This window comes from Ochotona princeps, chromosome 1 (assembly GCF_030435755.1).
Source record: "Ochotona princeps isolate mOchPri1 chromosome 1, mOchPri1.hap1, whole genome shotgun sequence".
NCBI lineage: Eukaryota > Metazoa > Chordata > Mammalia > Lagomorpha > Ochotonidae > Ochotona > Ochotona princeps.
In genome coordinates, this window is record NC_080832.1 from 7,878,847 (window position 1) to 7,894,417 (window position 15,571).

Sequence of the window (15,571 nt, forward strand, 5' to 3'; positions counted from 1 at the left end):
CATGGTTACAATGTTGTCTGGGACACCTGCCTGCCTGGGTTTAGTTCCACTCTGCTCTGATTCTAGCTTCCTGCTCATTCACACCCTGGGAGGCAGTGGGGATGGCTCAAGGCCTCGGGTCCCTGCCACCAATGTAGAAGAGCTGGAGTGAGCTCGGGGTGCCGGGCTTTGGGCCTGGCCCCAGCCCTGGCTGCGGTGGGTATTTGGGGAAATGACCCAGCAGTGAAGCACCTCTCTCTCTTTCCTTTTCCCCAGCTTTCAAATAAACAAAATGCATTTAAACAGAAGGAAAATCCAAAAATGGGCTATATATTGTAAGGCTATAATGCAAGACAATGCTAAGTTGTAATTTTGTAGCGTGAATGCTACGCCTGAATTTAGAAAAAAGACTGGAAGGAAACACACCAAGATATCAAAAATGTTAAAATTCTTGAACAATTATTTATTTTTCTTTTGTAAACATTTTCCTCTTTTCTAAACTTCTACAATGACATGTTTGTTTCTAAAAATCACAAAAGAACCTTTTACTGGCACATAACAGAAAGAAAACCTCCTCTGACTTTGAGGGACAGCATTGTCTGGCACAAAGAATGTGGGCTTAGAAGCGGGCAGTGTTGAGTTCAAGGCCACTGCTGAGGAGCTGACCGCAGCCAGGGCGTGCCTCTCCCGGCCTCCTGCCCCTGGCACCCCAGCAAGCAGGGCGAGCAGAGAACAGGTGTGCCCCTGCCCTCGGGCCCCTGTCCTGGAGAGGGGGTGTCGTGGCCCGCGAAGTGCACAGATGGAGGGTGAGGTGCCAGGGCAGTCCCCGCACTCTGAGGGCGACTTAAGGACATCCACTATGGCAGCTGATGTCTGAGTCCCAACTCCACGTGACTGCTGCACCTGCTTCCCACCTGAGCCAGATGCCAGGGTGGGAAGGAAAATGGCACTCTTCGCTGTTCGGGGCCTTGAGCCCAGACCCTGGAACCTGCTGCTCACTACCACCCTCACCCCTACGAGCCAGTGCCTTCGTCCAAGCAGTAAGCTCACCCCCTCCCGCAGAGGATGGCTAAGAGGACAAGGGAAGATGAGGCCCAAGCTCAACAAGCTAGCAGATGTTGGACTCAAGGACACGCCTCACCAGGTCAGGGAGTGAGTGCTGGCTGGTTCCCGGCTGGCTCCTGCCTGGGCCACCTGGTGCCCTGAGCCTGCATCTCACCCCTTCTGCCCACCTACCTTGGGCAAGGGGGCTGGCTGGAATCAGGACACCAGGGACTCAGATTTCCATGTGGAAGTGCCCCTCATCTTCGGGAGAATCCAATGATTAGATGCACCCTGAGGTTCAGGCTAGGATGCCAGGCACAGCAGCGCCATGTGTGCAAAGCAAGGGGGCAGAGAGAGCTATGCCTTCCTGTGGGTGACCGGAGCGATGGGCACCGTCCTCACATGGGGTCAGTGTCTCCGTCAACACCTGCCTCCACGCTGAGATGACAGGTGCTGCTCCTGCACCCTCCCCAGACACACAGCACACACAGAGAACCATGTGTGGCCTAGACCCACAACACCAGCTCTGCTGGCAAGGAAAGCATCCACTGGCTGCTTTCCTGAAAGGCACGGGTAGGGAAAGAAGGGGTCAAGACCCCGGGGTGGGGAGGAATGAGGGCAGTGTTGTGGTGCAGCAGTTAAGTGGCCAGTTGCCACACCAGCATCCCACCTCAGAGTGTGGGTTTGAGTCCTGGCTACTCTGCTTGGGGATCCAGCTTCCCACTGACATGCCCAGGAGTCAGCAGATGACTGGCCACGTTACTACCCTCCTCAGAGCGTGGGCTCATGTCCTGGCTGTTCTGCTTGGGATCCAGCTCTCCGCTGACATGCCCAGGAGGCAGCAGATGACTGCCTGTGTACTAGGACCCATGTCACCCAAATAAGAAACCAGGTTGGAGCTCCGTGCTCCCAGCTTCAGCCTGCACAGTCCTGGCTGTTGCAGACATTGGGGGAATGAGCTAGCAGATGGATGATTTCTCTCTCTCTCACTCTTCCCATTAAGGATTAAAAACAAAAAATTAAAGAACGCACAGACTTGTAGCAGGCAGTGATGCCCCAGAGAGGACTTGGGGTACCCAGCTATCCCTCTGGGGCTCCTGTTCTCAGGGCCATCCTCACAGCACCTGCCATGGTCATCAGGTAAGTCACCCCGTTTCCAAGTATTTCCCTCAAACAAGAGGAAAATGGTTACAGTTAACATGACACGAGCATACACCTGACTGCAGCCCAACTTCACAGTCAAAGCACCAAAGACAACCTCGCGGCAGCCACAGCTGTGCCACTGCTGTCCCGACACGAGGCGAGGTGCTGCTGTGACTGGGTGGATGGCTCGCAGTGCCTCACAGGCCACCCGGGGGCCCCTCTGGGCTCAGGCTGCTAGCCACACGCTCACCACGTGCAGGCCAGCACATCCCAAGTGTGTCACTGCCAAAAACCCATACAATCTGGCTTTTAAGAACTTCCAATTTAGGACAGGGTTCAGTTTAGCAAAGAACTTTCCTAAACAATCTGCTAAACTAAGTGTGTTACAACCCAATTTGTGATTTCTTCATTTATATCGTATTTAAAAGGCAGAGAGAGAGAGAGAGAAAGAGAATCTTCAATCTGCTGGTTCACTCCCCAAATGCCCATGGAAGCCAGGGCGACGCCAGGCCAAAGCCAGGAGCCTGGAACTCCATCCTTGTCTCCCATGTGGCTGGCATGTTCCCGTCACCTGCAGCTTCCTAGGGTGTTTGTTAACAGGAAGCTAGATCAGAACCTCAGGAGTTGGGACTCGAAACAATGCCGAGGAGATGCGGGCATCCCAACCCGCATCCCAACTTTTGAGCCCAACTCTAGCCCCATGCTGTATTTAGTTCACCCTTCTTAGCCAGAGTGCATAAACGAAGCCTCAAGACAAGGAACTGCTAAGACAAAGTAAGCGCCAAGTATGGCCTGAGCGCTAATGAACTTCAGGGAACCCCCAGAGCAAGTGCAAATCCCACCTGCAAACTCCTCTTCTGCTTGAAGGTCCAAAGAAAAAGGCAGATCTAGATTGTAGGTTTGGGGTTCTGTCACCAGGGCCACCATCCAAACAATTCCTACCTGTCAAAAGCAGGGGCGTTGGCCTCCAGGCCTCTGTGGAGCCTCACATGATGGGAGCCAACCTAGGGCCAACGACACAGAACAACGGTGATTCTTGTGGCTGCGAGGCAGGAAGCTGGGGCTTTCCCGGCCCTGCTCGCTGCCAGCCAGGCTGTGTGCAGCAGCCGAGCGGGCATCTCCGGCTCCTCTGAGTCCCAGCTTAGCTGGACCTTGGCTAGCACGGAGGTCAGGCAGGTGAACAGGGGAGAGAAAAACTGCTTCCTAGTCTCCTCCACTCTTTCGGGGACCTCGATCTCTCCCCTCAACTTTGAGTTATGCCTAGTACCTGACCTCATTATTAGCTAGAGCTACTAGTATAACATCCAACTTAGCTTTTAATACATGTCCCTGAAGCTGGCTGCAAGGGGCTCTCACTGGTCAGACTGGGAGTAATCTGAGCATCAAATCAATAAACTAATGGAGTCCAACCTGATGAATAAAACAGGAAGTGCTGAATCTACTGATTGTGGCTGGGTGGGCAGACAGGAGGGACGGCGGATGGGCAAGTGGATGGGTGGGGAAGAAGAAAGTACCAAGTGACATGTGTGACAGGAATAGCAGGAAGCCACCGTCCTACAAGTGGCCCCTGGGGGTCTGGCAGCGTGGCCTAGCGGCTAAAGTCCTCACCTTGAACGCCCCGGGATCCCATATGGGCACCGGTTCTGATCCCAGTGGCTCTACTTCCCATCCAGCTCCCTGCTTGTGGCCTGGGAAAGCAGTTGAGGACGGCCCAATGCCTTGGGACCCTGCACCCATATGGGAGACCTGGAAGAGGTTCCTGGCTCCTGGCTTTGGATCGGCACAGCACCGGCCATTGCGGGCACTTGGGGAGTGAATCATCGGACGGAAGATCTTCCTCTCTGTCTCTCCTCCTCTCTGTATATCTGACTTTGTAATAAAAATAAATAAATCTTTAACAAGTGGCCCTGGAGGCTGGGTCTTCAGAGCAGGTGTGAGGCAGAGGGTCTCACTGTGCAGTCCCGCGGCACCAGCCCATCAATTGGGAGAACCCAGGAACTGGATGTGGGGAGATCAACCACTCCGTCGCCGGGCGACCACAGGGCACTAACAAGGGCCACACGGATGCCACATGCCTCCAGCTGGGCGCTCTGAGATGGACAGAGCAAGCCTTAGGGAGGATTCTGGCCACAGCCAGGAACTCCAGGAAAACCCCAAATGCAGGACCTTCAAAGAGAATCAAGGCCGGTGTTGCAAACACATCAATGCTGAGAGCAGCGGAGGGACCCATCAGTTTAAATACAGCGAGACATGTATGAACACAGCACCGTGTGTGATCCTGGCCAGAAGTGGGCAGGCATTACTCAGCAGAGCTGATCCACGTGTGTGTGTGTGTGTGTGTGTGTGCGCGCGCGCATGTGTGCGTGCATGTGTGAGTGTATATGAGTGTGTGTGAGTGCGTGTGTCCCCGCAGAGCTGAGGGCACCGGCTCAAGGCTGAACTCATCGCAGCTACTGCGCAGCATGCAGATGCAGGGAAGCCGAACTACCCAGGAAAAGCATCCTGAAATGCTAACATGCAAACAGACACCACGCATCAGCTCGTGCTCAGGTGTCTGAGAAAATAAATAACGTGTGTGGGGGAGGGGTGTGTGTGCAGGGAGTTCAAGCAGAGGGGCTCCGGGGGAGGGGCGAGCACTGCTCCCCTGCTCTCACAGCTCTTTGGTAGGTCTGAAATGACTTCAACACTTTTTTTCAATGTACTTCTGAGGTCTTTGCAACAACCAGAACCAATTCTCAGGCTTGCTGAGGGCCATTCCAGGTGCCTGCTGCCAGACGCTGAGAGCTGCCCTCCCAGCACCCCCTGAGGGTGGCCTGGCCTCTGCCACATTTCACCACATTCAGGGCATAAACATGGGCATCGGCGCCAAGGTTAGCAAATGAGCTCCCGAGCCTGCAGGCCCCGTGAGGGCTTCATGGCAGCCCCGGGGGCAAGAAGCCTCAAGGTGTAGCCCCCCGCCCCATGCTGAGCCCATGTGCAGCTGATCCAGGCCTGGTCACCCCACGGCAAGGCCAGGCTGCAGCTAGGGCATCCCCAGATGCCAAATCACAGCAAAGAAGGGGGCAGGAGCTGTGAAGCTTTCCTTAGGAGAGCGGTGCGAACACTGAAGCTTCTAGAAACAGGACAGAAGGTGGTCAAAGGAGTTGGAAGGCCCTGGGAAGAAAGGAAGAAGCAGGCCGACCTTCCTGTGAGGGCAGAGCCACATGCTGGGGGAGGGCCCAGTCTCCTCTGCAACATGGACGCCCCACAGACAGGGGACAGCCACTCGGAGAACCCCTGAATGCAGTGGGGTCCTTGGCAAACCGTTACGACTCATAACCACGCCCCAATTTCTGGGCTTGGCACAAATTTCACACAAAACCAATAGGTTCTTCCTACTCTCTTTTAGTCCTAATTCATCTGATTTATGTTTTCTATTCTCCTAAAAAAACAGTTCAACAAGTTGCCAAAGGAAAACTTTCACTAAAACAAAAAAATCAAGTTTCATAAGCAGTTTTGAAATGCTCAGGTCAGGAAATCTACGGAAACAAAAGGATGAATACTCACTGAGGTCTGAGATGGTGAGCTGGGGGGGCACAGGGAGGGGCTGGGGTACTGCCCCGGGCCAAGGGTGAAGTAATCTAACAACACACTTAGCGATGGTTACACAACCCTGGGGTGCACCAACAGCACAGAGTTGTCCGCCCCAAGCGGCCAAGTTGACGGCGCTTACACTGTGTCTCAGTTGGGGCTGTTTTGCCAAGCCGGGTGCTGGGCAGTGGGCCAGGGGAATTTCCACATCTGTGCCATGCTCTACAGCCCCACTGAAACACCACCAGCTCCTCACAGCCTGGCTGCCCCCTTCGATGGCGAAGACTCAGGGCCAAGAGAACCCTTCTGCCCCCCAAAACTCTGAGTCCCAAAGAGACACTCAATCCACTCACCTCACCCCGAGAGCAGCCCAGCAAGCTTGCAGCACCATACCCACAGCCCGCGGAGGGCCTGGGGACAGAGAGTCGCGCTGTGGACAACTCAGGCCCGAGGCAGGCTGAGAAGCTGACCTCAAGAACAGACACAGAGCCCCGCCGTGTCAAGCACTCCTAAGAGCCTGGCGGGGTGCCCTGGGCACTCAGCCCCTGGCTGCCAACCTAAGCGTGGTCACACAAGAGTCCTTGGTAAGCAGAGCCAAAGGTGACCATGACCCCGAGCGCATCCACGTTCCCTCAGCACAAGGAAGACGGGGTTTGCATGGGGCAGTCTCGGGTGCCAGGGAGCCCACGACAGCCCATCTCAGCAATGACTACAAGCCATGGGAGCAACCCCCTCCCCCGGCCCTGCCAGGCTCCTCCCAGAAGACAGAAGCTGAATAGCCATACACTGGGCACAGCTCCGTGATCTGAGAAATTCCAGGACACTTCCACTGTGCAAGCCTCATGTGGCTCCTCCCAGGCCCCCCACTAAACCCCAGCCTTGCCACGGCCACACTGGGCTTTCCGAGGGTCACAGTTCTCAGTGACATTCCCAAGCCACTGAACTCACGGTCATCCTTGATTCCCTTCACCCAGGCTCACTTCCTCAGACCCCGGACACTGCACACGGGCAGGAGCAGGCACACACGCACCCTGGCCAGCTGCGGGACACTGCACACGGGCAGGAGCAGGCACACACGCACCCTGGCCAGCTGCGGGACACTGCACATAGGTAGGAGCAGGCACACGCACCCTGGCCAGCTGCGGGACAAAACTTAGGAGGAGGAGGGGTGCTTTCTACACACACACATACACTCTATTTGGGCAGCCTGGCTCAGCACAAGGAAGCTCCTAAAGATGAGATGGGAAACCGCATGGCAAGCAACTTGTGCCGTACTGCTGGGGACAAAGGCCGGTGACTAACCTTGGGGACCTACCTGAAGGCCTGGTTGCTCCCAGAAAAGTGGGACGGAGCCTCTGATCTGGACAAAAGACGACACGCCATCATCCATGTAGATCGTCTGTGGCACGGGGACACAAAAGGGAACGCGTCTTCAATGAAACTGAACGTCCCAGCCTGGGTAACGGGATCCGGCACCTGTGACCTGACACCAGCCAGGACCAAGGGCAGACGCTGGCTTCAGCGCCCTCTGCTCTGTAGCCATCCTGGCTGGCACGGCTCCCCACCCACTGACCGGGCAGCAAAGCCTGCTAGCTGCTGAGGATGCCCCAGGAAGGGACTGGAGCCTCCCCCAGGTCTACAAGAGATTCGCAGTCCTGGGGCACCATCTTCACCACCTCCCTGAGGAGCCTGGCACCCCTCACCTGCCCTTGGAAAGAAACCAGCATGCCGTGGGACTGGCCAAGGAGCGTCCTGACGGTGCTCTATTTTTACCTTGTCCAACAGCTGGGCAGCAGACAGCTACTAGAAGCGGACTGAATGAAATGCAGTCAACAAGCCATGGCCAGAAGACCTCACTGACAACATGAGTCAGTCCTACACTTGACAAAGTCGAGACTCAGCCACGTACACTTGGACCTGGCTGCACACCACTGTCAGGCAGGCACACACACACACACCCCGGTGTCCACATTTCCCAGGGCACACTCCCTGAAACATATCAACGGCCCACTTTAAAACTCCAGCTCTGCCTCTCCCCATGCAAGTAGCTCAGAGTGCACCTGCAGGCAGCTGACATCGCCAGCACTTAAACAAGGGAGTTTTTGGAGACTTTCAGTTTCTTTTTAAGGAAGAAGAGCTGGGCGCCTGTAGAGGAAAGCCACTCAAGTTATCAGATGCCAGGCCTTTATCTGCGCAACTCTACCCTGGCCTGGCAGGGCTAGTGTGGGTGTTGCTGCGAGGCCTTTCCACCCCTTAGCAGCCTGCTCCCTTACAGGGTAGCTTTCCACACGGGCTAGATCGCGGTCAGATCACACATGCATTAGTAATTCTGCAGTGGAGGACCCGACAGTCAGCACCTCGCTCTCCTGGACCCCAGCAAGGCACGCGCTGGGCAGCTCTGTGGTTGAATGGAAATTCCATCCTTTCAGCTTCAGAGCGAAAAGGGCCCCAGCTAAGAGCCTGCTGCAGCCAAACACTGACCGCCAGCAGGTGTGCTGTCCCCAACCCCACCCCAGCCCCCGTCGTTCTGTTAACCAGCAGTCATGGTGGTAGCAGCTGCTTGGATTCCGCACAAGCCAAGGCTTTTATGTAAAGCAACTCTCGACCCGGCCAGGGCCTGTTCTCCCTCCTGCACTCTGACTGCCACGTGCCCCAGCACCACTGCCAGCATCCAGCAGGCCTGCAGCCAAGGCTTGGCTGGCACCAGTGGCTGACCACACAGCCCTCCTGTGGGGGTAGGACAGGACACTCCAAAGTACCACCCCTTCCTGCCCACCAGAGCTTCCCATCTGTGCCCCACCCAGGGGTCAGGACAGCCTGTTTTGTTCTCAGGTGAGGTTTCCCCAATTTTCGAGAGAATTGCGTCTTGAGGACACCCCCTGCCCAGAAGACACCTAATGCAGACAGTAAGGTCAGTAAGACCGCGAATGCACTTTGCAAACCCAACGCGGTCCCCCTGCACCGCCCTAGTTACACATCTCAACAGCAAGTTTCATTTTCCCTTGGTCGAAAGGAGCTGATGTCACCTGGTGCATGGGGAGAGGAGCGAGCAGGACTCCAGCCCCAGGGACCCTGGGAAAGGGCAGCTGCTTCCTCTCTGTGTAGGGATCCTACCGGTCCTGTGTGGCTGAGCCCATCAGGCAGGACACAGTGGGCATGACAGCAAGGGAGGGCCGACGCGTCAGCAGGAGCCTGCAAGGAGCAGGGGCTCTGATGCGGGGAGCCAGGCCGGAGGGGCCGCCCTGAGGGGCTCCATTCAGCCAGTGCTGCTGTGGAGGAAGGACATGGGCACACGTGCCTCCACCACGTGGGTGGCTCTCCTTCCCACTGCATTGTCGACAGAGCGCTGTGCCGTCCACACGGCAAGCAGTCTGAGTCTGCGTTCCAGGCAGCCCCACACTCGAACCTCCCACAGCCACTGGTGGCCTTATGCTCCACCTGCCAAACATCGGCCTGGCAGCTGATTCTTGTGATTGATAGGGGGAGAATCTGGGGTTTTGTTTTTCAGGCAGTTGAGTCATAGCACAGTGTGCCCCGCCTGGTCTGACTCAGGGTAGAACTGAAGACCATGGCTTCCCCTCTACCGCCCAAGGTGCCTGAGACACCACACACACCTGCACAACGCACACACACACATCCACAGCCTTACACAATCACACAGTGTGCACACCAACACACAGGACACATGTGCACACACACAGCTGCATCAGAGGAGGATCAGCAAGCGCTTCTCCAAGGCAGAAGTGGAGGATGGCACAAGCTCTACCCTTCCCTGGCTCCAACATGAACTCCCAAGAAGTCAGGTCATCTGCCAAGAGTCCCTGCCTGCCAAGGGAGCCCGTCTGTCCTATGTGAAATCCTTAACTGGACCAAGGACACTGGCGCACACACAACCGGACAACTTCCTACAGGCTGGCTGTCTGAAGAGCCCCCTTCCCTAGTAGGGCCTGGGCAGTGGGGGCCGCACAGCCTGCACCAGCACAGCCCACCTGACCCAGTGGGATCAGCACCAATCGCCCTGCAGTTGCTGCCACCCCAGTGGCCAGGCATCGAGACTCAGAGACTGCCACATCCTGCGGGCACCCTGGAGGAGACACCCCCATGCTGCTGGGACACCCCTCCCCCTGGTGCCCTCTGTGCCACCTGGGACTCAAGCTCTCAGGGAGCCATGGACAATGTGCAATGCCACCACGGTCGGTGCCTCCAGACATGTGTGAGGCCACTCGGCCCCAGGCACCATCATGGTCACAGCTCTGCAAACTCCAAGGAGGAGGCTGCCCCAGACTCTGACGTCACTGCAGGCCCAAAGCAGCAGGTGCCATGGGGTCACACAGCCATGTGCCCAGTGTAGGCAGCCTTCGCCCGGCTCAGCGCACACCACAGGCTCACACTGCCTCCAGTCCCTGACACAGCATCACCAGCAGGTGGCCAGGCAGCAGAGGGACACAACACAGATTCTCCTGAAAGAGTCAGTCTTCAAACACACACACATCCCAGGAGCTGGCACTGTGCTGTATTATGTGAGGCCCATCGCCTTCAACGCCAGCATCACAATGGGTGCTAGTTTGAGTCCCAGCTGCCCCACTTCTGATCCAGCTCCCTGCTGGTGCACCTGGGAGGCTGGCAGACGGCCCTTGCGCCCTCATGAGAACCCCAGGCCTGGCCATGTGTGGAGTGAACCAGTAGATGGAGGATCTCTGTCTCTGCCTTTCAAGTTAAATAAGTAAATCTTGAGAGAGAACTAGGACGAGTCAGGGTACCTCTGTGGCTGTGAAGTGTACTGGATTCAAACTTCCTGGGGTGCAGAAACGGGAGGAGCCCCGGGGGAGCAACAGGAACACCTTGTTCTGGGGACAGTGACCTCCTGCTTCTGACGCAGGGACATGGCACCTGTTAGAAACCACTGGGGTGAGCTTCGTGTGAGGCTCATGCTGCCAGGCTCAGGCCCTGGTCCCACGTGTCCCCTGGTGGTGTCCCTTGCTGCTCCCCACCAGACGGGAGTGGTCTGAAACCTTACATGCCCAGGGGCAGCATCCTGGAGGCAAGACCACACCCCGGGCCTTAAGTCACACCCCACTGCTGCCCGGCCCTCTCGCGGACTTTAGCGGCTGAGGCTCCAGGGAATGAGGGCCATGGGGGAGCACTGTCAAGCCCAGAGCTGGGTAAAAACCAGAGATGGGATGACCATCAAGGTTGGCAGGAGCCAAGAGAGCCCTGCCCTCACCTGGGGCTGGAATGTGGTACACCCAGTAGGAACCCATGTGGAAACAGAGTCCCTGTTTTGAGATGCTCAGCAGTGGGACCCTAGAGAGGTGACCCAGACCCTGGCCTTGGCCCCTTCATACACACCATCAGTGGGGTGCTGAGTTTACAGTAGCAGGTGGGCCAGTTGGGCCAGTGCCTGTCCCCCAGTCCTCCTGTCCCTCACCACATGATGTCCACATCGCCCTGGGTCTCTGCCAGCATGAAAGCCTTCCCTCAGATGCAGGTCATTGGCGTCGGACAAGACTGGGCAACCCTCTGCTCCTCTGTAACGCAGCCAGGCCGGGCAGCATGGCATCAGTAAGAGGAAACAGATGCACTCAGCAAGGTCCCCGCCTCTGAGCCCTAACACAGGAGTCTCATTCGTGTTACCAGGCTCACAGCCTCAAGCCACCAAAGCTAAGCCCCAGCCCCGGCCTGTGGGGCTGCTGGCAAGGCAGCAGAGACAGTGGGAGGTGTTCATGGTGTGACCGCGTGTGGGAACAGGGTGTTAGGAAAAAGAATATGCAAACACACACATGCATCCATGCGCACACTCTCTCTCACACACACAAAGGAGGGGCCTTGTGAAGGGACTGTGTGGCACTGCCTGGCATCTGGATCTCGAACTTCAGCCACCAGGACTGAGAGAATAAATGTCTGTTGCTTTAAGGCAGCTGGTCTGTATCCCTTCAGCCCCAGGAAATACATGCTTGGCAGTTTTCAAGTTCAGTGTTAAAACAACGTGTCTTGGGCCTGGCGTCGTGGCCTAGCGGCTCAAGTCCTCACCTTGAACGCCCCGGGATCCCATATGGGCGCCGGTTCTAATCCCGGCAGCTCCACTTCCCATCCAGCTCCCTGCTTGTGGCCTGGGAAAGCAGTCGAGGACGGCCCAATGCATTAGGACCCTGCACCCACATGGGAGACCGGAAGAGGTTCCTGGCTCCTGGCTTTGGATTGGCACAGCACCGGCCGTTGCGCTCACTTGGGGAGTGAATCACCAGATGGAAGATCTTCCCCTCTGTCTCTCCTCCTCTCTGTATATCTGACTTTGTAATAAAATAAATAAATCTTAAAAAAAAAAAAAAAAAAAAAACGTGTCTTCTCAGATAGGGCTATCAGAGAGGAGGGTAGGTGACACCCAGTGACTTTCCTGGTGAGACCCCAACCTTTACATACTGGTGGAGATCCAAAGCCCACCAACACCAGGCACCAGACAAGAGACAGTGGGATGCAGAATGAGGCCGAAGCTATGGCTCAAAGAATCTCCAGGAGCCTGCCCACGACCCCTCGGTTCTGGTTACACCACCAAGTTCACAGTCTCTGGCATGTGATTCCTGCAAACGCACTTGGCACCTTTGACCCTTGTTCCCATCTCAGTACCCAAGCCAAGGCAGGAGGTACACAGTAAAAAACTTTTTACGTGAAGCCAAGAGTGTGGAGGTCGGTAACTGGGGCACAAGTTGGGCGATGAAGGAGTGCCTGGCAGAACTGAGACAAACCCCCTCCCGCCCTCATTTTCCACCAGCGGTTTATTGAACAGCCTCATCCACACAGCAGGGAGCAGGTGCTGAGCAGCCACTGGCAAGCAAGTGCACCTGTGTCTCAGCCAGGGCTCCCATCCCAGCGCCCTCACTGGGAGCACCTGGATCCAGAGGAGCCTCTTCCTCCTCGGCTCAGCCAGGGCTCCCGCCCCAGCGCCCTCACTGGGAGCACCTGGACCCAGAGGAGCCTCCTCCTGATTGACCCCATGCCTACAGGGAGCTCCTGCCCAGCAGGCAGGTGCTCAGATGGGCTGAGTCACTCTGGGCAAAGCCCCCACAGGGAGCACCTGTTACAGCAGCACAACCCACAAGAAGCTATGGTCACCACCCATACACAGAGGTCTGAGGCTTGCCACCCCAGAAAGACCTCCCCTTTCTCACACAGCCCTCCAGGCCTGCATCTTACTGAGTGCAGTGTCCTAGAGGGCACACGTTAGAGAAAAACAACAGACCTATGTAAAGCAGCAGAATTTAGAAAAATGAGTTGTGAAATGAAGCAGCTGGTTCTGTGTGGGGGCACCCAGCTCCCACACCTCCGGGGCCCACGTGACACGCAGCCCATCACTTTCTGGACAGTGCTTCAGCTGATCTAACATTGCAAAAGCACTGGCTCCATCTCTGGCATTGGTCTATATACTTCAGTCCTAAAAAGATGCTCAAAACTCCCTGCCTGTTTACCCGTCAGCTGCCCATGGAATTGCCACCCAGTCACAGCCAAGCTTGTTGATCTATTTCAAGCAACAACACCCCCAGGTGTTAGAGGAAATGATGTGGTCCCAACACGAGATGTGAACCCCAAATGGCACCAGGAAAGGCAGAGAGCAGCCCCCACACAGGAGGGGGCTGTGATCAGGAACCACGAGGCCCTTTTTGGCCCAGATAGAAATCCCGTCTGCAGGAGCTGCACCAGCTTGGAACCACTCGATGCCCACGGTTGGGCCTGGGTACCCACCTGCTCTGTCTCCACGAAGTTGGACACGTGGCCATCGTCATTCACGCCGCGGGTGTGGAAGCGGGCACTGGCACACTCGCAGCCGATGCGGGAGATGAGGCAGGCCTTGGCCTGCTTGTGTGAGGCATACACGGTGCGGATGGTCACCACCCCACAGATGACCTTCAGCAGCCAGTCGCAGCAGCTCACCTGGTGCTGCCGCAGGGGCACGTGCAGCAGCTGGTTCCTGCAAAACACAGCGCCACAGTCACCTGCTGGCCCCCGTGGGGGTGGCATCCTAAGGAAGCTCAGATGAGGCACCTGGGAGGAGGCAGGTACAGGCTGAGGGCCAGTGGACCACATTTGCTGGGATATTCACTTGTGTCACACACACACTAGGGCCACTGTGACGTGGACAGGAGCAGGGCAAGGAGTCTGCCCCCAAAGCTGCCAGCAGGTCATCGGTGGGGGCAGAGGGGAGCAGAGCTGCAGCAGGGCCTGGTCCCACACCTTTCTGGGATTGCCAAGAAGTCTCCCATCTCTACCGTGGCCTCAACATCGGAAAGTCCCAAACCCATCAGTGGAAAATACAGTAAGGTTTTCTGGACAAATAGTAACCATGGTAAATGATACACGGCAGATTATACAACTAATCAGGATACATACTTATTAACTATGATGCAAGCTCATCTGAATTATATCCAAGGGGTATTCAAAAAGTTCATAGAGGGGCCAGCACGGTGGCACAGGTTAACCTACAACTGCAACACTTTCCATCCAGTTCCTACCTAGTGTGCCTGGGAACTCCTGCACTTGCACCCAAATGGGAGACTGAGATGGACTTGCCACCTCCAGCCTGGCCCAGCTCCGGCCATTGCCGCAATTGCGGGGAGTGAAGGAGTAGATGAAAGATCTCTCTCTCCAGCTCTCTCTCTCCCTGTACCTCTTTGCCTTTCAAATTAAAAAAAAAATTTTTTAAAGTTCACAGAAATATGTATTATGATAAAACTATGCACAGATTTTAATTTTTTTCACAACCAATTTTTTTCTTCCGTTTCCCATGCAAAGTTCAGCATGCCTTCCTACATATGCCTTGAAGGGAATATGGTGTTGGCATTACAAAACAATCCAAAATGAACTTACAAGGATGAACGGAAATGCAATGGAGGGGCGGGCTGCCTGGGACACCAGTGGCCCCTGCCAGAGTACTCGGGTCTGAGTCCTGGCTCTGCTTCCAATTCTGGAGGCCCGGTAATATACACGCCCGGGGACATAGATGAGGACTCCAATGCTCAGTGCCCGTGTCCCATGTGGGAGACCCAGATTGGGCTCCCAGCCCTCAATGTTGTAGGTATTGTAGGAGTAGAACAGCAGATGGAAGCTCTAGCTTCCAAATAAAATGAAAACGATTTGGGTTAAAACAGCTCTAGTTTTTAAGAAATAACATAAGCTAATAATAATAATAAAACTTGGGGCTAGCCCTGTGGCTTAGCAAGTTAATTCTAAGCCTACAGTGCTGGCATCCCATATGGACACCGGTTCGAGCCCCAGTTGTTCTACTTCCCATCTAGCTCCCTGCTAACAACACAGGAAAGCACCAGTGGGTGGCCCAAGTGCTTGAGCCCCTCCGCCCACATGGGAGACCCAGAAGGCGCTCTGGACTCCTAGCTTTCAGCCCAGCCCAGCTCTGGACATGATGGCCATTTGGGGCGTGAACTAACAGAAGATTCTTTCTCTGTCTCTCCTTCTCTCTGTAATTCCACTTTTGCAGTAAGAATGAAAAATCTGAAAGGAAAGAAAAAAAAGTGCCTGCATTTCCTCCCGCTGCCTGGGGGACCGGTCAGTACCCTGCAGTCCAGGGTTACCTGGGGGACCCAGCCAGTGTCTATCCAGGACACTGAGCAGCAGGCAGCCAGCACCTCGGTGCGGATGCCCTCACCACACCCCGGGCCGACCTGGTATGCCAGGTCGTAGGAGAAGCCCCATTGTAGTGGCGAAGCAAGGTGCCTGCCCAAGAGCGTGGAGCCGGTGCACTTGTCCTCACAGAAGTCCTACTTCCACACCTTCCTGCACCCAGGGCACCTGTCTCTAGCAGCCTCTTACAGTGATAACCGAGGCA

At 55.9% G+C, this 15,571-nt stretch overlaps 1 protein-coding gene across 2 annotated transcripts in view; it reads right to left on the reverse strand.

Annotated features, from left to right (window-relative positions):
* SYNJ2 (synaptojanin 2) overlaps positions 1–15,571 on the reverse strand; it is an 83,612-nt gene that overhangs the window by 30,296 nt on the left and 37,745 nt on the right. For both annotated transcript variants that reach the window (XM_058661379.1, XM_058661332.1), the window contains exons 4-6: positions 13,474–13,699; positions 7,052–7,135; positions 3,109–3,170 (exon numbers count right to left, since the gene is read on the reverse strand). In XM_058661379.1, the coding sequence (XP_058517362.1) occupies positions 3,109–3,170; positions 7,052–7,135; positions 13,474–13,699 (372 nt within the window). The remainder of the gene's footprint in view (positions 1–3,108; positions 3,171–7,051; positions 7,136–13,473; positions 13,700–15,571) is intronic.